We start from the raw sequence: 27,937 nt of genomic DNA, 5'->3' as shown, positions 1-27,937 counted from the left end.
TGCCCTTGGGGAGTGTCATGATGTTTACTTATCAATATTAAATAATTTAAGTGGTGTACTTTCAATCTTACTGGGCATGTTATATGAATAAAATATACAAAAATAATGCTCATATAAAGCAATATTATTGTGAGATAAAACAAAAGTAAAAAGAAAGAGACAAATTTAGCTATAATTATTAACATTTTTGTGTTGTTATAAATTAAAGTTATTCGTTTTAAAAATTACTCTTCTTAGAAGCCACCTAACGCGTATTTCTGTACGATAGTGATTGACGTTTTAGTTTGGTAAATTTCCACTTGTCACAAAGTTTTTGCATTTACTCATGTCAAAGTGTTTCTAAACGTTTCTTACATGCATGAAAGAGAAAGTTGGGCGATAGCAATACTGATTAGCGGGTAGTTGAAAGGTTTGTGTAAATTATACTTTGCAAGATATGCCAGTTAAACTCAATTTTAATAGCAAATTTAGGTTAACTTGTATGATTTAGTGGTGATTAAGCTGTAGTGATAGTAATTTATAAACAAGCTTATTATGTCTGTAATATTTAAATTATAAATTATTTATAAGTTATACTAAAAATTCTATCACGAAACCACGGAATTTTTCGTAGTATTCTTTAGAAGACCTATTCGTAAATTTTTTTAGGCTGTAAATCATAAGCTCGCTTGTAGCTCCTCGTCGTTCTGATCTGAATAAATATTAAATATATTACGTCATCATTTTAAGTGTAGTGTGTCTGGTATCTTTCCACAAGTATTATAAACATAAAGGGCGCATCTGCGAGCTGTTCCTTTATTGGAAAAAAAAGAAAAAGTAGGGAATTAGTATTTGCACAGCTTCATAAGTAAGTTATTTTTGTTTATGTGAAGTTAAAAGGTTTTTATTTTGAAATGAAAAGTCTAATACTTTGTATTAAAATGTATAGTGGTATATTATTAATTAATGCTCACTAGGTCGCTTATTAATACGGCTATCAAACTACGTGATTCGTGCAACAGAATTTCGATAAAAACATTTTGTTTTTTGTGTCGGTTTCTGTCGGATATACCATACCTCAAAGGTTTTAGCGTACAGTGTATATTTTAAACGGAGACAGTGACAACTAATCAGTGGTTAGATTCACTTCGAATATGGAGTACATTTTTGTTTCTTTTATCTGATAAAAGATGTCGAATTATTGGGAAAGGTTCAGATAAAATTTGTAGGATAACTGTATATGCAGTGGTTATTATAATAGATAGACATACTTGTAGAGCTAAATCTCTCATCAGAATTTTCAATAGAAAATAAGTATTTCACCCTTAGCCATGAAATCCTGCTGAGAACCACAACAATGGTAATGAAATAGTTGTAAGTATTGACTGAGTAATTAAAGGTTCACCTGGTACTTCGTAATTAAATACTGGTAATTACTTTGTGTGTATGTGTGTGAAATACTGTATAATGCAGTTTATGCTGGAAGTGCAAAAAATGGTTGTTGTTATAGGTGGTGGAAGAAACTAAATGAGTAACATACAAGCTGACCTCAAGCTTGTTGAAGAGGCTGCAAGCACAGCCATTAACAAACTGAATGAGTCTGTTGCCAGGAATGTATCTCAAAAGGATGTAGGCCATGCACCAGTAAGTGGAACTCTTCTGTTGTAATCCATCTGTCATTATGATGTATATGTGTGTGGAGTCATTGTATTGTAATCTGCTTTAACTTGAAAAAGGCTGGGAGGTAAATATAACCTTATCATGACTAGATTTGTTTTTACCTTTGCAATAAAAATTATACACATTTTAATAAATCATATAACAAACCCACCTCACCAGGAAATATTTACAAAGTACTGTAACAGTTGTCCAGCCCTTTACTTCAATAACATAGGATGTAACTTGAAGACCAATTTAAAAGAACACTAAATACCCCTTCCCAAGTCCATGAATGTAGGAGTAAACACAGTTTTTGTAAACAAAACATCACAGTTCTAAAACATGAGTTAACACTAACAGAAGAAAAACCATAGAAGTTTCACTAATAGCATCAAGTAATCCAAAAATTAAGATAACTTGGCAAATGTGCATATATATAAATACATTGTTGGATTGATACGTGGATACACAAGTAACCACTAACAACTATAGAATATAAATACATTGTTAGATTGATACGTGGATACACAAGTAACCACTAACAACTATAGAATATAAATACATTGTTAGATTGATACGTGGATACACAAGTAACCATTAACAACTATAGAATATAAATACATTGTTAGATTGATATGTGGATACACAAGTAACCACTAACAACTATAGAATATAAATACATTGTTAGATTGATACATGGATACACAAGTAACCACTAACAACTATAGAATATAAATACATTGTTAGATTGATGCATTGGATACACAAGTAACCACTAACAACTATAGAATATAAATACATTGTTGGATTGATATGTGGATACACAAGTAACCATTAACAACTATAGAATATAAATACATTGTTAGATTGATACGCGGATACACAAGTAACCATTAACAACTATAGAATATAAATACATTATTAGATTGATAATTTGGATACACAAGTAACCACTAACAACTATAGAATATAAATACATTGTTAGAATGATGCGTTGGATACACAAGTAACCACTAACAACTATAGAATATAAATACATTGTTAGATTGATACGTTGGATACACAAGTAACCACTAACAACTATAGAATATAAATACATTGTTAGATTGATACATTGGATACACAAGTAACCACTAACAACTATAGAATATAAATACATTGTTAGATTGATACGTGGATACACAAGTAACCACTAACAACTATAGAATATAAATACATTGTTAGATTGATACGTGGATACACAAGTAACCACTAACAACTATAGAATATAAATACATTGTTAGATTGATACGTGGATACACAAGTAACCACTAACAATTATAGAATATAAATACATTGTTAGATTGATACGTGGATACACAAGTAACCACTAACAACTATAGAAAATAAATACATTGTTAGATTGATACGTGGATACACAAGTACCAACTAACAACTATAGAATATAAATACATTGTTAGATTGATACGTGGATACACAAGTAACCACTAACAACTATAGAATATAAATACATTGTTAGATTGATACGTGGATACACAAGTACCAACTAACAACTCTAGAATATAAATACATTGTTAGATTATTGATTTAAATACAAAATTATTCTTTACTGTTAAAACTTGTGTACTTTATAATGATCACAGTCATTAAAACATCATAACAGTTCTAAATATAAACCTTACTTATTGTATTTATATAAACTAACTTGTAATATAATGTAAACCTCACTGTAGAAACTGTAACATGTAATATAATATAAACCTTGCTTACTGTAGAAACTGTAACTTGTAATATAATATAAACTTTACTTACTGTAGAAACTGTAACATGTAATATAATGTAAACTTTACTTACTGTAGAAACTGTAACTTGTAATATAATATAAACTTTACTTACTGTAGAAACTGTAACTTGTAATATAATATAAACCTTACTTACTGTAGAAACTGTAACTTGTAATATAATATAAACCTTGCTTACTGTAGAAACTGTAACTTGTAATATAATATAAACCTTGCTTACTGTAGAAACTGCAACATGTAATATAATATAAACTTTACTTACTGTAGAAACTGCAACATGTAATATAATATAAACCTCACTGTATAACACTGTAACTTGTAATATAATATAAACCTTACTTACTGTAGAAACTGTAACTTGTAATATAATATAAACCTTGCTTACTGTAGAAACTGTAACTTGTAATATAATATAAACCTCACTGTATAACACTGTAACTTGTAATATAATATAAACCTTACTTACTGTAGAAACTGTAACTTGTAATATAATATAAACCTTGCTTACTGTAGAAACTGTAACTTGTAATATAATATAAACTTTACTTACTGTAGAAACTGTAACTTGTAATATAATATAAACCTCACTGTATAACACTGTAACTTGTAATATAATATAAACCTCACTGTATAACACTGTAACTTGTAATATAATATAAACCTCACTGTATAACACTGTAACTTGTAATATAATATAAACCTCACTGTATAACACTGTAACTTGTAATATAATATAAACCTCACTGTATAACACTGTAACTTGTAATATAATATAAACCTCACTGTATAACACTGTAACTTGTAATATAATATAAACTTTACTTACTGTAGAAACTGTAACTTGTAATATAATATAAACCTCACTGTATAACACTGTAACTTGTAATATAATATAAACCTTGCTTACTGTAGAAACTGTAACTTGTAATATAATACAAACCTTGCTTACTGGAGAAACTGTAACTTGTAATATAATATAAACCTTGCTTACTGGAGAAACTGTAACTTGTAATATAATATAAACCTTGCTTACTGGAGAAACTGTAACTTGTAATATAATATAAACCTTGCTTACTGTAGAAACTGTAACTTGTAATATAATACAAACCTTGCTTACTGGAGAAACTGTAACTTGTAATATAATATAAACCTTGCTTACTGGAGAAACTGTAACTTGTAATATAATATAAACCTTGCTTACTGGAGAAACTGTAACTTGTAATATAATATAAACCTTGCTTACTGGAGAAACTGTAACTTGTAATATAATATAAACCTTGCTTACTGGAGAAACTGTAACTTGTAATATAATATAAACCTTGCTTACTGTAGAAATTGTAACTTGTAATATAATATAAACCTTGCTTAGTGTAGAAACTGTAACTTGTAGTAAAATATACTTAATTAGTGAGTAAACTTAAGACAAAACTATTTGAACTTGTTTAAGTTGAATGTTATGTTTGTTCTAACAAGTGATATAACAAATATACAATGGTTTATTAAAGTTAAATCCTTTGAGGTTATTTTAGTAGGACAGATCTCTAACATTTCTTGACTCCTATTAGAAAGTAAAGAATGTGGCATCAACAAGTGGACGTGATGGTAACAAGAATGAATCTCTGTATACTGCCTCTGATAGTGAAATATATGTATCAAAACGAGCTGCCTCTCTTGAATATCCTTTGTCTGATGGAGAACTTGATAATCGTCCACTTTTTGTTGATGATGACGATGATGATGATGAAGAAGAAACTCAGCAGCCTGATGGATTACCTCAGAAGAAGAGACCTCATAAAACCACGTAATGGAATGTTCTTTTATTGCTGCTTGGTTTATGTATTAGGGGCATATTGTACATATCTGGGGTTTTATGTATTCAGGGCATATCGTATATATCTGTGGTTTTATGTATTCAGGGCATATCGTATATATCTGTGGTTTTATGTATTCAGGGCATATCGTATATATCTGTGGTTTTATGTATTCAGGGTATATTGTACATATCTGTGGTTTTATGTATTCAGGGCATATCGTACATATCTGTGGTACTGTAAAAGATTCTTGTGAGACAAGCAAGGTAATTAAGGAAGTTACTGTAGGTATTAGTTATTTCTACCCAAAATTTAATATTTTGATATTTGTAGTATACTCTCTTTAGCAGAATAGAGTTAATATTAAATTTTGAAAATTTTAGTGTGATATGTGATTTAATGTTACCTACATATGAACCTTTCTGTAAAATTGCAATGCTTTTATTAGGTTTTAAGAAAACCAAGTGCTTGAGAGAATGTAAGTGATTTAGAGCTACATCTTTCTAAGCAGACAAGTCATGCAGTGAGTCATTCAAAGGTATTTTAAAAATTCAAAGACAAATATGAAATTTCAGTTGTCAGATGATCTGTTCCCATTTTGATTAGTTTTCTTTCACTGTAAGAAAGGTTCAGAAGGTGTGAAGAAATTAATAATGTTTGATTTAACTGTACTGACAAAATAACTAGATGAAAACTGAAACTTTCTTGAATTTTGATTAATGTGTAGTTAATTTGTGTATTACTTTAGAGGAGTCTTCAAAGGAACTTTATCAGTCTATTAAATTTTTATCATTTCATTAATTTCTAAATTAGACCAATTCCCTTTATGCTGACACATTCGTTGCCTAGAATACAGCATATCAACAAGTTAAATGTAGTTTTAAATTTACTCGGATCCAAAACCGATGCTGTAATCTGATTTTTGTTTTCATAATTAATTTCAGTTGAAAGAAATGAAAGTCGAAAAGCACAATACTGCATGCTTGTCTTAATTTGTTATATAGTTGGAGACCTTGAACTGTAGAAAGTTAAGAAATAAATGATTACTTTTACATTTTTTGAGTGATGCAGCACATTATTGTTTAATTTCAAATAATTTTTCCAACGTTCTGAAAGTTTTGAAAGTATATGGTCCATATCTGTTTCTGATAAAGTAAAGGACTAATATGTGATGAGGCCCTGTCAATGTTTCACTGTGTACAAAGCTGATAACAAAAGGAAGGACTTGCAGCATCAGACTGTCCACTTTTCACTGTGTACAAAGCTGATAACAAAAGGAAAGACTTGCAGCATCAGACTGTTCACTTTTCACTGTGTACAAAGCTGATAACAAAAGGAAGGACTTGCAGCATCACTGTCCACTTTTCACTCTGTACAAAACTGATAACAAAAGGAAGGACTTGCAGCATCAGACTGTCCACTTTTCACTGTGTACAAAACTGATAACAAAAGGAGGACTTGCAGCATCAGACTGTCCACTTCTTACTCTGTACAAATCTGATAACAAAAGGAAGGACTTGCAGCATCAGACTGTCCACTTTTCACTGTGTACAAAGCTAGTAGCGTGGTGTATCATTATTTCAGTTATTAAATACCACAATATGGTCAAATGAAATCAGTTTAAACAGATGAAAATACTAAAGTATTAGTTTAGGATAGTAAGAATAATTGTGTGTTTTTCAGATATGGTAAAAACATCAGTCAAATTTCATTCTTACCTAAGAACGTTGTGTTGTAACTGTATCTGAAATCCATTCTCTCCATTTTTGCTTCTTGTGGGATAAAGTGCTGTAACTTTCCTCATTACAACATACATTTTGGTGAAAGTGGGTTTTATATTGTGGATATTTTATTTGGGAAACATCTGGGAGATTAAGAAATAATTCTGAGGACACCTGTTAGTTTTTTATTAGTCAGTTACATGTGTAGAGAGCTATTTGTCTGTGTAGCCATTTGTCTCTATTTTGTATTAGTTGCATTATTCATGAATATTTGAAACCTATACCTTGGAAAAGTTCTTTCTGGCTCTGCTGCTAATCTTCAACACGTTACCTGTTGTTATTCCAGGTGTGTGTGTGTGTGTGTTAGGTATGTTTCCATACAATTAGGGAGATAACTTGTATCTCTTCATGTGAATAACACAGTACAGGTAAGCTCTTACACATTGCATATAGTAATTGTTTGGTATGTGTATGTCGTGTGACCTATAATTTTCTAACACAATGTTTGTTTTTCTCTTCTAGAAATTGTGAAACACTAATGCATTTACTGAAAGGCAACACTGGACCAGGAATATTGGCAATACCTAGTGGTTTTCAAATTCTGGACTTATTGTAAGGCTATTGTTGTTAGTCCCAGAAAACTGTTTGTAGTTAAAGTATTACTTTTATTGTATTAAATACAGGATGTTCCAAAATGAGTATATATAAAAAAGAAAGTCAAATGTTTTATTCATTATTTGAGATAAATTCAAAACAATATATTCCAAAGACTTAAGTTTTATTTAAGTTAATTATTACTTGCATTATTTATCACTATCAATTGTGAATGTGTTTTATGACAAATTTCAGAATTGATTTTGTTTTTAAATAAAATGTTAACTTCTGAAGAATCCTTCAGATTCACTCTTTCAGACTTTTTGAAATAGTCGGCCATAACAAACTAAAGATCTTGTGTATCTGTGTTGTGTTATTAATTTATACAAACTAAGGATCTTGTGTATCTGTGTTGTCTTATTAATTTATACAAACTAAGGATCTTGTGTATCTGTGTTGTTTTATTAATTTATACAAACTAAGGATCTTGTGTATCTGTGTTGTCTTATTAACTTATACAAACTAAGGATCTTGTGTATCTGTGTTGTCTTATTAACTTATACAAACTAAGGATCTTGTGTATCTGTGTTGTCTTATTAACTTATACAAACTAAGGATCTTGTGCATCTGTGTTGTCTTATTAATTTATACAAACTAAGGATCTTGTGCATCTGTGTTGTCTTATTAACTTATACAAACTAAGGATCTTGTGTATCTGTGTTGTCTTATTAACTTATACAAACTAAGGATCTTGTGTATCTGTGTTGTCTTATTAATTTATACAAACTAAGGATCTTGTGTATCTGTGTTGTCTTATTAATTTATACAAACTAAGGATCTTGTGTATCTGTGTTGTCTTATTAATTTATACAAACTAAGAATCTTGTGTATCTGTGTTGTCTTATTAATTTATACAGCTGTGTTGGAAAATGTGTTCTCAGAATTTGAATGTAGAATTAAATTGATTACAGCCATTATAGTCTTAAGTAGCTTAAGTCTCATTACAATATATGTTTATATTTTTATTATATTACCTTCTGGTCATGTGTAGCTAACATTACATAACTTGTGTTAACATGGTGCACATGCACTCATTACATATCCAGTATTATGAAATCAATAGTTTTGGCTGTGTTTTAGTGGACTAGTATTTCATAATATAGTCACATTTCAATTTCTATATATAGTGTGTACACACACAATAATACAATTTACAATAATGGTTATAATGATCTGTATACAAAAGTTTCACAAACTTGCAAGCAAAACTCAGTTTTCTGTCAGCTCTGTAACTTCCTTTCTTAACAAGGGATCAAGATGAGTGAATTAATTTTTTAGTTCATGTAGGTCAAATTCACTTAACTGGGCACTCACTAGCTTTGTATTCTTTTTTTCCCTGTCACATGCAAAGTAATTACACCACTAATTTTGTGTAATGTTATTTTAAAAGTACTAATATTTGATGTGAATTTGTTGAAGTCAAATGTTCAAAATCTGTAAATATTCTTAGTCAAATATCTGAAGTTCCCAATTAATAAGCATTATATCAACTGCAGTTACAGCTTTTGAGGTTTATATATATTATTACTATTTAGAAATAATTAAACTTATTTGTCTTAAAATATAGAACAATAAATCAAGAAGTAATGCAAATAATTCTCTTCTCGCTATAACCTTTGTACTCGGTTGCTGCTGGACATAGATTGCTAAGCTTATTAAAACTTCACATGTGGAGTATATGAAACAAAATGTTTTTTCAGGTTTTATATACATATACAGTTGAATAAACATAAAATCATAAATAACTACATTGATACCATAGAATTACACTAATTTATTAAGTTTAATAACAAATTTATTTAGATTTAACAAAATATGAAACTTCAAGCAATTTAAAGACGCAACCTACCTACCTTGAAATTTTGGTTCGAAAATTGTGGTTTTCCTTTTCATAGATTAAAATGGCTAAGAAATAAGGAAGTCACTAGGGTAATATTCTGAGCTGTTGATTGGGTATTCTCATGTCATATATTAAAGTATGTGTATGTGAGGGACCATTTCCAAAAAATGGAAAGAGATGAACAAGGGCCATCATGTTTGATTCAGTGTGTAAGCTGTATCTGTGTAAAATAAAAAGATATGAGGTTCTTATTTTATATTTTAGCTTCTCAATATTAGTAATTTTAGTTCCTAATTTGTACAAACGTATAGACTTAGTATTTTGACATCACAAACATCTAATTTTAAACAGTACTGCATTCACTAAAATATATTTAGGTGGATTGTTTTAATATTTACTTTTCAATTGAGAAATTAGTTCTTATATAATATTAATGTTTGAATTATAATCTACAATTTTATACTTACTTGCATAAATTCATAAAATAAGTTGCATAAAACTTTGGAAGTCAACAAATGCAATGACATTACCTTTGACAAGTGACCCATCACAAGAGTGTTAAATAACTCTAAACTGTCACAAGACATTTTGTTTTGTATTTTGCTGTTATCTGTTATATACAAACAATATTCAACTTTCTTTTTGGTGTCTTGACTTTGTAACACCTTGTATTATGTTGCAATTTAGAATTTCTTAAGAATTCAAATAGTTTTGAAAATTCCATTAGTTTTTATTGGTTAAATAGTGTAATTTATATTTTTATTTATTGAAATAATGGAGAAACATTTTAAAATGAAAGATACATAGAAGTGTAATAACTGAATATTTTGTTTTTGTATATTAATAAAGCTAGAAAAACCTTTTGACTGTGTAATGACTGAAGTTCTCATATACCATCCATGAAGCTCAACATTAGTTTGGCTTCTATTCATTTCATATTTAAGCTGGGGTGCCAAAAACAGTTAATGGTCTGATATAAAGCTTTCAGTGGTACTCTGTGAACCGAGTACTATTTTACTGGGTAAAGAACGTAGTAATGTGTTATGGAGAAAAACAGCTGTGGTATTCTGAGAAGGGTCAAAAGTGGTGTGAATGGAGCAGTGGTTTACATAGCAGGTAGAATAGGAGAAACCATAATTACATATTGGTTTCTAATGTTAGAACATACACATTGTAATACTGTAAGATTTGCTACACCTATAATGGTTACATGTTGGTGTCTTATGTTATTAGTGTTTACAACATATATAAATTTAAGTGACAATTCAAGCAAACAATATTGTAAGGTTAATAAATTAAGAGTATAATAAAAATTAGTCAAAAATTAAGGCATACACTTCAAAGAATTAGAACTACGTATATTTTAGTCTTGTTAATTAGAAGTACGTATATTTTAGTCTTGTTAATTAGAAGTACGTATATTTTAGTCTTGTTAATTAGAAGTACGTATATTTTAGTCTTGTTAATTAGAACTACGTATATTTGTCTTGTTAACTAGAACTACGTATATTTTAGTCTTGTTAATTAGAAGTACGTATATTTTAGTCTTGTTAATTAGAACTACGAATATTTTAGTCTTGTTAATTAGAACTACGTATATTTTAGTCTTGTTAATTAGAAGTACGTATATTTTAGTCTTGTTAATTAGAACTACGTATATTTTAGTCTTGTTAATTAGAACTACGTATATTTTAGTCTTGTTAATTAGAAGTACGTATATTTTAGTCTTGTTAATGAGAACTAGGTATATTTTAGTCTTGTTAACTAGAACTAGGTATATTTGTCTTGTTAACTAGAACTACATATATTTGTCTTGTTAATTAGAACTAGGTATAGTTTAGTCTTGTTAATTAGAACTAGGTATAGTTTAGTCTTGTTAACTAGAACTAGGTATAGTTTAGTCTTGTTAACTAGAACTAGGTATAGTTTAGTCTTGTTAACTAGAACTAGGTATAGTTTAGTCTTGTTAACTAGAACTAGGTATAGTTTAGTCTTGTTAACTAGAACTAGGTATAGTTTAGTCTTGTTAACTAGAACTAGGTATAGTTTAGTCTTGTTAACTAGAACTAGGTATAGTTTAGTCTTGTTAACTAGAACTAGGTATAGTTTAGTCTTGTTAACTAGAACTAGGTATAGTTTAGTCTTGTTAACTAGAACTAGGTATAGTTTAGTCTTGTTAACTAGAACTAGGTATAGTTTAGTCTTGTTAACTAGAACTAGGTATAGTTTAGTCTTGTTAACTAGAACTAGGTATAGTTTAGTCTTGTTAACTAGAACTAGGTATAGTTTAGTCTTGTTAACTGGAACTAGGTATATTTTAGTCTCGTTAACTGGAACTAGGTATATTTTAGTCTCGTTAACTGGAACTAGGTATATTTTAGTCTCGTTAACTAGAACTACGTATATTTTAGTCTCGTTAACTAGAACTACGTATATTTTAGTCTTGTTAATTAGGCTTCACTTTTCTGTTTGAAAACAAATTAGTTGACTGTAATTTTGATAACATCTGATCTGTTATAATATCTACACATTTTTATGTACCATTTCCCTGGTGGTATAGAGGTAAATCTTTGTATTTACAATGCTAAAACCAAGGTGGATACAGTAGGAAGCCTGATGTGGTTTTCCTATAAGAACACACATACACACGCTTAATTTTCTAACTTTTATGATAAACAGTTGAAAACATTTAAGTGATTGGTTCTACCTTTGTATTTTATTATTTATCTATTGTTAGTCCCCTGAAAGTTTTATAATATAAATCTGGAGGTTTTACCAGATTCCTTATGATGACTCTTGGTATTTTACAGGTAGGAGCTTTAGGGATTCCACTAATAGGTTTACTTGCTATCCATTGCATGCATCTTTTAGTGCGATGTAGTCGCGTCTCTGTCAAAAGTAAGTTATGATTTGTTTGAAAACATCCTTATTGGTTTTTGATTCTACAGGTTTTTTGCACCAACCTGGCATAACTTGCCTCCCAGTGGCTCAGTGATAAGTTTGTATATTTGTAATGTTAAAACTGAGTTTTGATACCTGTGGTAAACATGCCACTGATAATTTACTGTCTAGCTTTGTGCTTAACTATGAACAAATGCTGTATTATTCATTAATGTTGTTACAGTTCTAAAAGTTTTAGTTTTCACTAATGATTGTCTTTTGTATAACTGTTAAGAATAAGAGAAAATAGAAAATTTTATCCAGAAATATGCGTGTCCATATAATGACCACTAAACTTTGATTACACTTAAAATAGAAAATTTTATCCAGAAATGTACGTGTCCATATAATGACTACTAAACTTTGTGATTACACTTAAAATAGAAAATTTTATCCAGAAATGTACGTGTCCATATGATGACCACTAAACTTTGTGATTACACTTAAAATAGAAAACTAAGCTGCCTGTGTCAGGTTTACAGAATAACTTTGTTATCCATGAATTTTTTTTTCCTATATAAAATCTGTGCCAACTATATATTATTTTAAATACTCTTTATAATAAGGAGAAACACATCAAATGTATAATTACTTTCATAACATTTGTTGATTTTCACCTAACCAGGAGGTTTGTAGTTGTTTTTTTCTTACTTTGATACTTGTGAAGTTCTGTAAATTCTGTTATTTTGTTTACGTTAGGTTTGTTTCGTTCTTTTAGACTTGGGCGTGAATCTCTTGATTACTCCAGAGTTGCTCTATATGCCTTTAAACTTGGACCTTCACCACTACAGAAATATGGCAGATTTGCAAGGTAAGACTTCTCTGGTTATTTTATTTCCTTATAGTTTCACAGAGTTGCATGTACCTTAATACTAATATCTGTTTAAAATGTGCTGCTTCTAATAGGTTCATAAACCTTCACGTGGTAAATTTGTTGAAAGATACCAAGTATGGTTCATGTACAGAATTCCAATTAAGAATAAGAGATCAAAATTTATTTTGTTAACAAGTGTGTGATTGGTGGTGGTTCTCCAACATTTATTTTCTTGCTTTTGAAACTGTCTGATTTTGGAAAAACATATTTTCAAACATAGTACAAATAAAAGAAGTAAGTTATTAAAAGATGTTTAATTTTTTAATGTTTTTTATATTTCTGTGCCTGTAGATTAATAGCATGTGTGTTTTAATGACGATGTATTTGTATTTCTGTGCCTGTAGATTAATAGCATGTGTGTTTTTAATGACGATGTATTTGTATTTCTGTGCCTGTAGGTTAATAGCATGTGTGTTTTTAATGATGATGTATTTGTATTTCTGTGCCTGTAGATTAATAGCATGTGTGTTTTTAATGATGATGTATTTGTATTTCTGTGCCTGTAGATTAATAGCATGTGTGTTTTTAATGATGATGTATTTGTATTTCTGTGTCTGTAGATTAATAGCATGTGTTTTTAATGATGATGTATTTGTATTTCTGTGCCTGTAGATTAATAGCATGTGTGTTTTTAATGACGATGTATTTGTATTTCTGTGCCTGTAGATTAATAGCATGTGTGTTTTAATGGCGATGTATTTGTATTTCTGTGCCTGTAGGTTAATAGCATGTGTGTTTTTAATGATGATGTATTTGTATTTCTGTGCCTGTAGATTAATAGCATGTGTGTTTTTAATGATGATGTATTTGTATTTCTGTGCCTGTAGATTAATAGCATGTGTGTTTTTAATGATGATGTATTTGTATTTCTGTGTCTGTAGATTAATAGCATGTGTGTTTTTAATGATGATGTATTTGTATTTCTGTGCCTGTAGATTAATAGCATGTGTGTTTTTAATGATGATGTATTTGTATTTCTGTGCCTGTAGATTAATAGCATGTGTGTTTTTAATGATGATGTATTTGTATTTCTGTGCCTGTAGATTAATAGCATGTGTGTTTTTAATGATGATGTATTTGTATTTCTGTGCCTGTAGGTTAATAGCATGTGTTTTTAATGATGATGTATTTGTATTTCTGTGCCTGTAGATTAATAGCATGTGTGTTTTTAATGATGTATTTGTATTTCTGTGCCTGTAGATTAATAGCATGTGTGTTTTTAATGATGATGTATTTGTATTTCTGTGCCTGTAGGTTAATAGCATGTGTGTGTTTAATGATGATGTATTTGTATTTCTGTGCCTGTAGGTTAATAGCATGTGTGTTTTTAATGATGATGTATTTGTATTTCTGTGCCTGTAGATTAATAGCATGTGTGTTTTTAATGATGATGTATTTGTATTTCTGTGCCTGTAGGTTAATAGCATGTGTGTTTTTAATGATGATGTATTTGTATTTCTGTGCCTGTAGGTTAATAGCATGTGTGTTTTTAATGATTTCCTACAGAAGAACAATCAACACATTTCTGATGCTCACTCAGTTTGGGTTTTGCTGTATATATTTTGTCTTTGTGTCAACAAACATCAAGCAGGTAAGTGTTCATTTAATTAAATTTTATTTTATAATTTATAACCTAAATCACTTAAAAGTGGGATAGCAGAAATTATCGACTAAATATTTCACCAGTCATCAGGTACTCAGCTCAACAGTTAAACACAATTGCTGATGTCTCAGTAAACATAACCTTGTGTGTAGCATAAGTAGAAAACATCTTTTGTCTTTTATCCATTATAGGTTTGTATATCTTCATTGAAATGGCTTCTTTTACTTTCTTTATGAATATTAGGTTCTATACAAGTAATTGTAAAAGTTTATTTTTACAACGATGTTCTGTATTTATTACATGTTGGTAGATATCTGATGAACCACATCCATGTTCTCTATTGTAGTAGTTAAATTCCTACTAGTCTCCCCACCTATAGATTATTACAATCCACGTTTTATATTCTAGTAGTTAAATTCCTACTAGTCTTCCCTATCTATAGATTATTACAGTCCATGCTTTCTATTCTAGTAGTTAAATTCCTTGCAGTCTCCCCTGTCTATAGATTCTAACAGTCTGTGTTCTTTATTTTAGTAGTTAAATTCCTTGCAGTCTCCCCTGTCTATAGATTCTAACAGTCTGTGTTCTTTATTTTAGTAGTTAAATTCCTACCAGTCTTCCCTGTCTATAGATTCTAACAGTCTGTGTTCTTTATTTCAGTAGTTAAATTCCTTTCAGTCTCCTCTGTCTATAGATTCTAACAGTCTGTGTTCTTTATTTTAGTAGTTAAATTCCTTTCAGTCTCCTCTGTCTATAGATTCTAACAGTCTGTGTTCTTTATTTTAGTAGTTAAATTCCTACCAGTCTTCCCTGTCTATAGATTCTAACAGTCTGTGTTCTTTATTTTAGTAGTTAAATTCCTACCAGTCTTCCCTGTCTATAGATTCTAACAGTCTGTGTTCTTTATTTTAGTAGTTAAAGTCCGACCAGTCTCCCCTGTCTATAGATTCTAACAGTCTGTGTTCTTTATTTTAGTAGTTAAATTCCTACCAGTCTCCCCTGTCTATAGATTCTGACAGTCTGTGTTCTTTATTTTAGTAGTTAAATTCCTACTAGTCTCCCCTGTCTATGTTATTACAGTCCATACATTCTTTACTCTAACTGCTACTTTCTTATCAGTAGTTGGTTTAATTCAATTTTTTAAGATTGTGTAAAACTTTTTCCTGTTAAATAAATAAATTTATCTACAGTTGGACATTTGCAAGTCCTATCTATAAATGCAAATGAACTTGGCAGGGATTTAGTTTAGAGAGCGAGAGAGAGAGAGAGAAAGGTGGTTCCTCTTCGTCCCCTCACATGAAAGATTATTTAATTTTGCTTGGGAATTTATCTGTGTTTTACTTGTTTAAGGTGATGAAGTGGAGTGGGACATTATAAAAATGACAGGTGAGGGAATGGGGTGATCAAGATAAAGATGGCACAAGAGAAGTAAGCCAGGCCAGAGCCTGCAGTGTGAAAACCGATATTTCTCTCCATTGTGTTTTTATTCTGTTTGGTGAGCCAGTGACACAACAAACTGAATCTTTCTCAAAGAATTTTCCTAATTTTTCAGTCAGCCTGTACTTCTATAATGGAATTATTGAAATGTAATGACTTACTTATCCAGCCCTTCTGTTAAACTGTAATTATTTTTTCTCAATATCCAATAAAAGTATTTTATGATCCTTATATTTCTAGAATCAAGTGCAAATAAGTTTCCTTCATAAATACTTTGTTTTAGAAGCATTATAGCTCTACTAACCATGACTTTAAGAAGGGATATCTCATCACTTAGAGGTTAAATTAAATATGAAGAGACAATAAATATAAAATTACTGAAAACTGTTGAACTATTTATGTAGGAAAAAAGCCAGCGAATGTATCTTCAACAGATATGTAAACAAAAAACATCTGTGTTCATAAAGATGTTTAGGTACTTGATAACCATCTTGACAGTGACAAGGATTGCTTTAATTTAATATTATTTTACTCTCCAGGATCTATATTATAACTTTAACAAATTTGTATCAGTATCTTCTGTAGGCATCAATTCTCTTGTGTGTGGGCTTCTTCTCTGGAACCATCCCTGTAATCATTTTGTACTTGTTATAGTTTTCATGATTCTTGTGTGTGGGCTTCATCTCTGGAACCATCCCTGTAATCACTTTGTACTTGTTATAGTTTTCATGATTCTTGTGTGTGGGCTTCTTCTCTGGAACCATCCCTGTAATCATTTTGTACTTGTTATAGTTTTCATGATTCTTGTGTGTGGACTTCTTCTCTGGAACCATCCCTGTAATCATTTTGTACTTGTTATAGTTTTCATGATTCTTGTGTGTGGGCTTCTTCTCTGGAACCATCCCTGTAATCATTTTGTACTTGTTATAGTTTTCATGATTCTTGTGTGTGGGCTTCTTCTCTGGAACCATCCCTGTAATCATTTTGTACTTGTTATAGTTTTCATGATTCTTGTGTGGGCTTCTTCTCTGGAACCATCCCTGTAATCACTTTGTACTTGTTATAGTTTTCATGATTCTTGTGTGTGGGCTTCTTCTCTGGAACCATCCCTGTAATCACTTTGTACTTGTTATAGTTTTCATGATTCTTGTGTGTGGACTTCTTCTCTGGAACCATCCCTGTAATCACTTTGTACTTGTTATAGTTTTCATGATTCTTGTGTGTGGGCTTCTTCTCTGGAACCATCCCTGTAATCACTTTGTACTTGTTATAGTTTTCATGATTCTTGTGTGTGGGCTTCTTCTCTGGAACCATCCCTGTAATCACTTTGTACTTGTTATAGTTTTCATGATTCTTGTGTGGGCTTCTTCTCTGGAACCATTCCTGTAATCATTTTGTACTTGTTATAGTTTTCATGATTCTTGTGTGTGGGCTTCTTCTCTGGAACCATCCCTGTAATCACTTTGTACTTGTTATAGTTTTCATGATTCTTGTGTGTGGACTTCTTCTCTGGAACCATCCCTGTCATCATTTTGTACTTGTTATAGTTTTCATGATTCTTGTGTGGGCTTCTTCTCTGGAACCATCCCTGTAATCATTTTGTACTTGTTATAGTTTTCATGATGTAACCTTTAAATTAGTTAGCACATGTTGACAATATTTGGCATGCTACTGGTAAACATTACAACTGTTTTATAGACAAAGTATCAATTTTTCATTAAGTCTTAACATTTGTTCAGCATTCTTCTTTTTGCATGTTGTAAAGCCAGTTTTATGTATCAGAAAGTTGGTAAATTTCACATTCAAACTCTTTATAATGTACAAATAATTTAGATGTTTAAGAAAAACATTTTGTGTTATTTCAACTAGCAAGTATCCATATAGGTTTAGTAGAATTGACTGATCTTGTGTCCACCATAAAAGAAAACAGGAAGTGTAAATTGCTTCTATATGTGTAAAAACAGCTGATTGGGTTGAGAAAACTTGTATGTAGAAGAGCAAACAATGTTTCGACCTTATTTGGTCATGTGAACCTGATGATGACTAAAGAAAGTCGAAACATTGTTCGCTCCTCTACATAAAATTTTCTCAACCCAATCAGCTGTTTTTAAATATATATTTTTCTCTACAAGTGGGTTTTTTTGTAATCACTGATTATAAATTGCTTCTTTTGTTCTAGAATGACATTGGATTATAACACAAACGTGCAGACTTAATAGCTTAAATTTCAAAAAATTATACTTTTATAAATATGTAATTTTTATTATATTGACTTTCCATTCATGCCTGACTAACAACACAGAAGTTAGAATGACACAGTACACATGCACTTATGTTACAGTATACAATAATGCAAAACTGACATTTAGTTTTCCTGTGTGACTGTTTTAGTGGACTATTGTTTTGTATTGTACAGTCACATTTCAATTATTGTACATACTTGTATATATGTATTAGTATTTAAAAATAAGTTATGAAACTTATTTTTATTAAGATTTAGAACAGTAAATAATGAATTAAACAAACAAGTACCCCTTCCAGCCATGACCTTGGTTGCTGTTTCAAGTATGTTGCTAAGCTTTTTAAAATTTCACACATGCATGATGTGGAAGGAAAACAAAATTAGTTTTAATTATATAAAGTTGAATAGTCATAAATAACTATTGATACCAGAGAATTTCACTATAATTTATTAAGTTGAATAACTATGTTGTATCAGGTCTGACAAAAAAGTAAAATAAATGAATTTTTGAGCAAACTAAAGACACAATTTACTTCCTTAAAATCTTTGTTAGAAAGAAAAAGGAGGCATTCTAACACATTAAAATGGCTGAGAAAACCACTAGGGGAACATTCTAAGGCATTCTAACACATTAAAATCGCAGAGAACCACTAGGGGAACATTCTAAGGCATTCTAACACGTTAAAATGGCTGAGAAAACCACGAGGGGGAACATTCTAAGGCATTCTAACATGTTAAAATGGCTGAGAAAACCAGGAGGGGAAACATTCTAAGGCATTCTAACACGTTAAAATGGCTGAGAAAACCAGGAGGGGGAACATTCTAAGGCATTCTAACACGTTAAAATGGCTGAGAAAACCACTAGGGGGAACATTCTAAGGCATTCTAACACGTTAAAATGGCTGAGAAAACCACGAGGGGGAACATTCTAAGGCATTCTAACACGTTAAAATGGCTGAGAAAATCAGGAGGGGGAACATTCTAAGGCATTCTAACACATTAAAATGGCTGAGAAAACCAGGAGGGGGAACATTCTAAGGCATTCTAACATGTTAAAATGGCTGAGAAAACCATGAGGGGAACATTCTAAGGCATTCTAACACTTTAAAATGGCTGAGGAAACCACGAGGGGGAACATTCTAAGGCATTCTAACACGTTAAAATGGCTGAGAAAACCACTAGGAGGAACTTTCTAAGCTCTCATTTGGTTATTCACATTTCACATATTTATGTTCCTACAAGGGACCATTTTTAAAAATGGAAAGAGGTCAAAGGACCCACTGATTCACTTTGTAAGTCATATCTATGCATAATAAAAAGATAAGAGGTTCTTACTGTATATTCTAGCTTGTCTATATCAGTAATTTGAGTTCTTAATTTGTACAAAACTATAGATTTAATATTTTGATTTCACAAACATCTAATTTTAAACAGTGCTACATTCAACATATCAAGTGACTCGCAAAAAATTATATTTAGGTGTGTTCTTTAAATATTTACTTTTAAATTAAGAAATTAAATAATGTATAATATTTGAATTATATTCTACAATTTGATACCAAACCTGTGCCAACAAATGTGATGACATGGCCTTTGACCCATGACCTATCTGAAAAGGGTTAACAGTGTAAAAGGTACAAACTTGCTTTAAAACGTGTGTGGGCATTTTAGCAGTGTTTCAGATACGACATATCTTAACACAATGTATGTTACATTACATACAATACTGCAACAATGTGTCACATGATTTATCTTGATACTGTAACAATGTATCATGTACGATATATGTTTACACTAAATGTGTGTTGTTACACTACACATAATACTGTGACAATGTTTCTTGTATGATGTATCTTAATGCTAAATGTATGATGTTCTGTGGACAATAATATAAGAATCTATTTCAAATAGTATCTTTGAGTCTAGTGTTTGTTACTCTGCATGGATATAAAGACCTTAACAGTACAGGAAATAAAGTAATTTCTGACAAAATGAATGATGTTATAATCATAATGATGTGACAGTGTTGTAATAATGATCTAACCTAGGATCTATTTGTTTGTCTGTAAACTTACCCAAGAGTTAATATCACATCAGGAACAATGTTTATTTGCATCATTATATTAATATCACACGAGGAACGTAGTGTGAGCATACTTGTACATTGAATATATACTGACTTGTTTCATGTTTATTTCAGGTGATACATCATTACACAGGGGCAGACCTGAGTATTTACAGTTACCTGAGCATTTTGCTTCCATTTGTCATTCTACTGGTCATGGTTCGAAGTTTACGACATTTAGCATTAGCATCTACTATTGCAAATGTTTTCCAGGTTATGGGTTTGTGTATAATCTTTTTCTATTTGTTTCAAAATGTACCATCATCCTCCTCAAGACCATTTACTCAATCCCTGTCAAAGCTCCCTCTATATTTTGGCACAACAATATTTGCATTTGAAGGAATAGGAGTTGTAAGTACATTAAAACATCAAGTGTTATTTGCTAAAAGTTCTTTGCTTGAGACTTTGTAACAAGTTTTATTAGTACTTTAACATATTATGATAAACTTCATGTTTCTTTATGTTGTATAGTGTTTCTTTGTGCTACCTTATTTAATAATTGTTTATATCATGCGGTGTTCCTTTATGTTTACTAAAAGTTTGAGATATTTAAAATAACAATATATGTAAACATTTTACTGAAGTGTTCTGGAATTATCTGAGTGCTTTTAGAAAGGAAGCATTCGTGAGTCACAATTATAAGATAATGTGGAACTTTGGGTAATGGTGCTGCCACTTGTTTATCTTTTTTGTTAAATAAATTTCTCCAACTCCTGGACCAGAACCTCTGTTTAAAGTTGATTTCAAATTATTAAATATTTTTCTTTTTATTCACTTCCTATTTATTACCAGAATTGGTAGTCAATTTAACATTATTACAGTTAACATTGTGAGGAGTTACCATTTGTTTAATGTTCTGTTGGTGTAAAACATTCTTATTTATTAAGTCTGAATTTAAATATTCTGTTTGTTTAGTTGGTATATCAGTAATAAGAGATTCTGTAAATACCGTATTAATGTAACAGTCTGTAAGGAAGCAGTAAAATGACTGACCCGAGGTGAGTGAATTTCATGACAGTTAATAAAGTTCTTTAAAACATTACCTATATTTGGGAAAATCATTTGAAGATGTGACATACAAATGTTTATTCTATCATTGTTAGTAATTAGTGCACTGTCAGTTTTTTAATTTGTTACATATCTGTACAATTTGTCTATATACATTTCAGATACTTCCCCTGGAAAATGAGATGCAAACCCCCCAAGATTTTGGGGGGTGTAGTGGGGTTCTCAATACTGGCATGATTATTGTATGCTGCCTTTATTTAGCTGTTGGTTTCTTTGGTTTCCTCAAATTTGGAGAGTATGTAAGAGGAAGTATCACTCTGAACTTACCAGCAGAACCGTGAGTACACTTCACCCCCTCTCTTCCAGTTCAACCATTTCTAACAAGTTGTTGTGTTACATTCATAAAGTATATTAACATTGTAATATTATGGTTCAAAGTTTTGTTATCTAAGTTTTAAGTCCATTATTTCAAAAGAAACTTATGAAAACTACTTAAAACGTCAGATATTGTCACTTGAGCTGTGAAACTCTTCTACTTTATCTCCCTGAATCTTTAATAATACGATGGTAGCTGTTTAATTGTACATGTAGTCTCTTATGTGTCTATAGCCTTTTGATTTGTACATTTCAAAAAACCACTGAATGAATGCAGTTGAAACTAGTAATTAATTTCTTCAACCCTGACAGGTGCCTTGTTCACTGTCAACAAATTCATTTGTACTTTGCAGCCTACATATAGAGATTACATACACAAGTATATAGTCATTAGAAAGATATCATTTTACACTGAATCTAACAATGGTTATTTTCAAATTGGTGTTCAGTTTTTATCAGAGTACATGTAACTGACTATATTGTTGGTTGCCTGACTTTAACACTTAGATTTTTCTTGTATAAATATGTTAAAGCTAGAGATACAGTTTATAATATATATTTAGGTCTTACTAAATTATGTATTAGTTATGTTTTAAAATGTACAGTTGAAAGGTTTAAACATTTTTTTAAATATACGTTATACATTACATCTGTTCTCAAGGCTTACAATATCATGCATTGCTTGAAAATTTTCTAAAGGGTTGTGAATGTCTCCCAAAGGAACTGTAATATGCCTTTAGGGCACCATTGACTTATGTTTAGATTAATAATAAGTGGTGAAACGTTAAAAATTAACTATATGGGGAAAAAACATAATTATGCATTTGACACAAGATATTTACAAAAAATCAGAGATACGTTTCTTTTTCTATTTCCTAATGTTAATAATTACATTACATTGTACATTGATGATAATAGCTAGTTTGAAAAATAAAATACACACAATTAACTTAAACAAACTAATGATCTTGTTTTAAGAGATTCTACAGATTAAACAAATGAAATATTAAAACTATAAGATGCAGAAAAGAAATAATCACCTTGCACTTGATTTGTTAGTAGTTCAAATCTAAGTTACTTCTGTACCATAACGTTTTTAGTGAAAACATTAAAATACTGTTATTCTTTGTTTACAAGATACTTTGGATCTTTAACAAACTTTTACCAGTTTTTGAGACGATATGTTAAGAAATCTGTTATCACATGTATTTTTGTACAATTGAAATTTGTGACTCAGTTTCTGCCAATTACGGGTTCAACGTGAAAGGTTTAGATGAGACTTTGGGAGTTAGCTCCTTGTTTTCTAACTTCAGCAGTTGTTGAATAAAAGTATAGATTGTTTATTATATTGATAAATGTAGTTGTGTCTGGAGAGTCTAACTACATAATATCAATATGAAACTGACCAGCGAGGCTTTTCAGATACTGATGTCTTATGTTTTAACATTGTATCTGAGTATAAACAGATACCAATACAGTAAATTTTTTTTACATATAAGTACATAGGAATATGTAATATTAAGAGAGATATTTCTTTGGAAATTTTTAGTGATATTTCAACATAAAAATAGTGTCAGTTCTTCAGTTCTTTCTATTCTTCTAAAAGATGTGATATTTGGCTATTCCAGGGCCTACGAACTGGTTCGAGTCATGTTTGCCATAGCTGTCTTCTTATCTTATGCTATACAGTTTTATGTTCCTCTTCAGTTTATTTGGCCATTCATCAGAAAGAAACGTAAACTGGATGAGTGGATGTCCCAGAAAACTCAGAGAATGTGGGAGTACATACTTCGAGCATTCCTTGTAATGATAACTTGTGAGTGTAAAGTTCTGTATTAATAAGTTGGTTTTATACAAAACTTCATAATGTAGGAATACATACTTTGAACTTTATTTGTGGTGGTAATGTATAGAATACCAAATAAAAGTGTAGAAGTTTCTAAGTAGGTATATTTATTACAAGACTAAAAATAATGATGCTATCATAACATCAACTTATTATCCACTAATGATTACCATGGGTATATCATTGTGTGTGTATCTCTGTATACATTTTTAATAATTGGTATGCTTTCAGATTGTTTAGCAGTTGCTATCCCAAAGCTTGATCTTTTTATATCCTTGGTTGGGGCAGTGGCGAGCAGTTGCCTTGCCTTGGTGTTCCCATGTGTTCTGGAGGTGATTGTTTTCTGGAATGATGACATGAGTAAGTACACATCATGAATTCTTATAAATACCTTCTTTAGAGCAACAATTTCTCAACAGAGTTCAATAAAATAAATGAAAACATGTTTGATAATGAAGTGGATATTGTCTCTACATGTTCCCAATAAGTTATCTTTAGTTTGTAAAATGTATGCAGTAGATCTGTGTGATGGTGTTGGACTGGCTCCTTGGAACTACTTGGCGGTGTAGGACTGATTGTTGATAATACTGTCTTGTTTTCATTCTGTTGTTGTTTTTTATATTTTTGTCTTCAGTGTTCATTTATGCAACATTTATTTCTTCTAAAATATAACTGAATACTCCCATATCACTGTACAGTGATTATGTAATTACCAGCAATGTATTTTAAACTCTTGACTGAGTATTTTGGTAAAAATGTATTCTGTATCATTTAATTTAGATTCATGTATTGAGTTCAGATACCAAAAGCATATTATCAAAAATTGTCCTATAAGTTATAGTTCTGTTTTTAATATTGTTACTGAAAATATTTTGGTAAAAATTTCTTTCCTTTTTTCACAGCTCGTGGTGAATGGATTAAACTTTTTGTCAAAAACACATTTATTGCAACTTTTGGAATTTTTGGCTTTATTACGGGAACCTATACAAGTATAAGTGCAATTATAGAAGCATTTTCTTAGCATCTGAAGAAACCACACTGTAATAGTAAAAACAAAATTTATTAGAGATGTAAACCTGAGGAACATCCACAGCATTCAGCTGGTAAATTTGTTTTTTTTCTCCAAGCTGTGTGCTCACATGTCAAGCTTTTAAATATAACAAGTGCCTTGTATAAACAGAAGTACATGTTGTTTGTATTGTGTACCTCATTGATCTGTAAAAGTATGAGCTGATAGAAACTCAAACTTACAATAATTGAATTTTAAAACCATTATTTTTATTTATATTTTAAAGCTCTAACTCGAACAGAACTTGTTATCCTTCACTTTGTGTTCCTACTATTTGATCAACTCTTTGGTTTTCACCTTGTTGTTATCCTTCACTTTATGTGTTCCTACTATTTGATCAACTCTTTGGTTTTTACCTTGTTTCGAAGTCTGTTTTTTCATAATTTTTCTGTTTCCCAAGTTCCCTAGATGCTTCTGATATAACCAATGTTATTTGTGTTCTTCACCTGTCTGCTTCTTGCATTCTTTTTCCCCTGTTATTTTACTGTTTCATTGTTAACCCTACATTCAATTCCTTATCTAAAACTAAGATTTTGTATTTTTTCATTTAAAATATTTAGTAAGTTGAATAAATGTTAGTTAAATGTTTATAGAAAGTTTACTTTGAGTATTGGAAATATTTGGAGTTATTTATTGTGGTTGGCAGAATATTTGTACATACATTGCATTTATTCTAAAAACAGGTTGTTTGTTTTAAAGAATTGGGTATTTTCTATAAGGTATCATTCCTTTATTTTTGATTTATTTCTGCTTTGAATTGTGTAAACTATAAAATGTTTAACCTTGTTTATCCTACTTTAGATTTTAAAGCTAATCTCTGCAGTTGGGCACTAAATACCTTTATGTATAAAACAAATTATATTACTGTAGCATTGTTCCAGATTTTCTTTGGTAAGTTTGAATTGTTTTTAGAAATGTTTTTAATTCTTAGTCATTACTATAGAAAGAAATGTAAAGTATTTATTGTATTGAAACCAAATAGATCTTAACGTATATATAGTAGACTTAGTCCCATATTTCTGGTGAAGTGTAAATGTTTTGATGGCTTATTCTTAGTTTAAATGTTTTCACTCCTTAATTTGTTTCTAACTTTGAGTAATGACACCTATGGTGAGTCATTCACTTTTGTGGAAAACATTCATTGATTGGATAATGATAACATCTGTGATCTCCATACAGTAGCTTTGTCACTGTTTTTAATACATCCATGTGTTTTATAAATAATAATACACATGGTTTAACTGCTGCTGTGCTGAAGTAACTTTTCAATGAAGTTTCACATTAACCTTTTTAAATAGTGATATGGAGTCATGAAATGTCCTTTTTAAACTACTGGATTTAGTTGTTCATTTAACACAAACATAACTAACTTTTTCATCTGTACCTGGCTACAATACTTGTTGAGTTTTACAAACTGATGTATATCTTGTTGTAGGAAACACAGCAGACATCTGAATATAATTCATTGTAAAGCAGCAAAGTGATGAATTCTACTATTGGCTGTCACTTTTGGGTTTGTTTGATTCAAATGAAGTTACACTTTTGTATTCCTGCACTTCAGATCATTAAGGTCCTTATCTATACATTTAGGCTTATTGTAATATAATTAATTTCCCAACTTTAGTTTAAATTTGCAATTTGTTTATTTTTTATATATTTGTCTCTTGTTTCCTACACTACTTGAGAAGGTACTAAAATGTAGTGTATCACGTGTTAATTATAATACTAGTGGCAGCATTACCCCAAAATCGTGTGTTTTTACCACAGTTTTACTTTTCTTTTTACTGCAGGAGCACAGTTGCATATTAATCAGCTGGTAGATAAGCATAACAGTAAAGTTTTCAAAGTTCATCAGTGTCATTCTATGATAGTGAAATACTCGTACATTCTATCAGGATTCGAGATATATATATGACATAATAACAGAAAACTACTGTAAGATAAAACTGAACTATTGCTAAAATTGGAGAAGTATCTTAAGAACTATATTTACCCAGTAAAGTGTGTGTGTGTGTATATACATATAATAGTTGGGCTGCTGGTACTTAGTAGGTAAACTGAAGATGTCTTAGGAGATTTTAACAACAGCATTATAGAAATATTGTCTTATGGTGTTAATTTAGTTTGAAAGAAAACCATGAAATATATATTTAGTTAAAGCTGACTTCAGTTTGTTTATTTCTTGTAATGGCTGATCTGTTTTTTTGTGATGTGAGAATATTTTTAACGTTTAATAATACTAAGCAACCAAAGTAATGATGAATATTTATACAATATTACGTGTTCATGTTTTATTAAAAGAATGGAAAAATGTAGTCGCTAGATGTATGTAATTTTGTAAACATTAAAGAAAGTTGCTAAAAGTTCCAGAAGAACCATGGTGTCTCATTTTTCTGACTATCACCAGGTGATTAGGTCACTAGATTCATAACCAGTGGGTTGCAAGTTCAAATCACTGTGATACCCAGTGTGCTCACCCTTTATTTATTGTTATCATCCAATCATCAATCTCACCATTCATTAGCAGGCCAGGAGTTAGTGGTGATGACTGCTAAATTAGGGACAACCAGTGCAGATAGCCCTTGTGTAGCTTTGTATAAAATTCAAACCAAACTGTCATCTTTAAGATAGCTGTAAGTTAGTGTTATTTCATAAAAATATCTGTTTGTGTAGTAGCTTTATAAGTGTGTGTGCACGTAATTTAGAGTTCAATTAAAAATCTGAAGTAGTGAATTGAATGTAGCTTGGATGTTGTACTGTGACAAAACAAAATGACTTGTTAAAAGTAGCAGTAAGAAAGAATACGAGTGAAACAAAAAGACTGATGTGGTGTTGAATGTGGAAGAATGGATAATACAATGATAGAACCTGAGACAATGTTGAACTATAATTGGCTTTTTTTTTTTATGGAAATAGGATGTGTAGGCCTAGGAGTCATAAGTAATAATAGGA

The 27,937-nt window shown here is 30.5% G+C and overlaps 1 protein-coding gene across 1 annotated transcript; it reads left to right on the top strand.

The window, feature by feature from the left end:
• Positions 1-269: 269 nt before the first annotated feature.
• Positions 270-27,351, top strand: LOC143245661 (proton-coupled amino acid transporter 1-like). Its single transcript, XM_076492010.1, has 13 exons — positions 270-409; positions 1,490-1,623; positions 5,006-5,241; positions 7,495-7,584; positions 9,522-9,555; positions 12,277-12,364; positions 13,106-13,217; positions 14,787-14,871; positions 20,763-21,038; positions 21,857-22,032; positions 23,699-23,886; positions 24,148-24,276; positions 24,819-27,351. Exons 2-13 carry the CDS (start codon positions 1,507-1,509, stop codon positions 24,935-24,937), a joined length of 1,650 nt encoding a protein of 549 aa, XP_076348125.1. The 5' UTR covers positions 270-409; positions 1,490-1,506; the 3' UTR covers positions 24,938-27,351.
• The last annotated feature ends 586 nt before the right edge of the window (positions 27,352-27,937 follow it).

The sequence above is a fragment of the Tachypleus tridentatus genome, chromosome 2 (genome assembly GCF_004210375.1).
Source record: "Tachypleus tridentatus isolate NWPU-2018 chromosome 2, ASM421037v1, whole genome shotgun sequence".
In the NCBI taxonomy this organism is placed as follows: Eukaryota; Metazoa; Arthropoda; class Merostomata; order Xiphosura; family Limulidae; genus Tachypleus; species Tachypleus tridentatus.
Note: the sequence above shows the minus strand (reverse complement) of the source record. Positions and strands in the feature narration are given on the sequence as shown.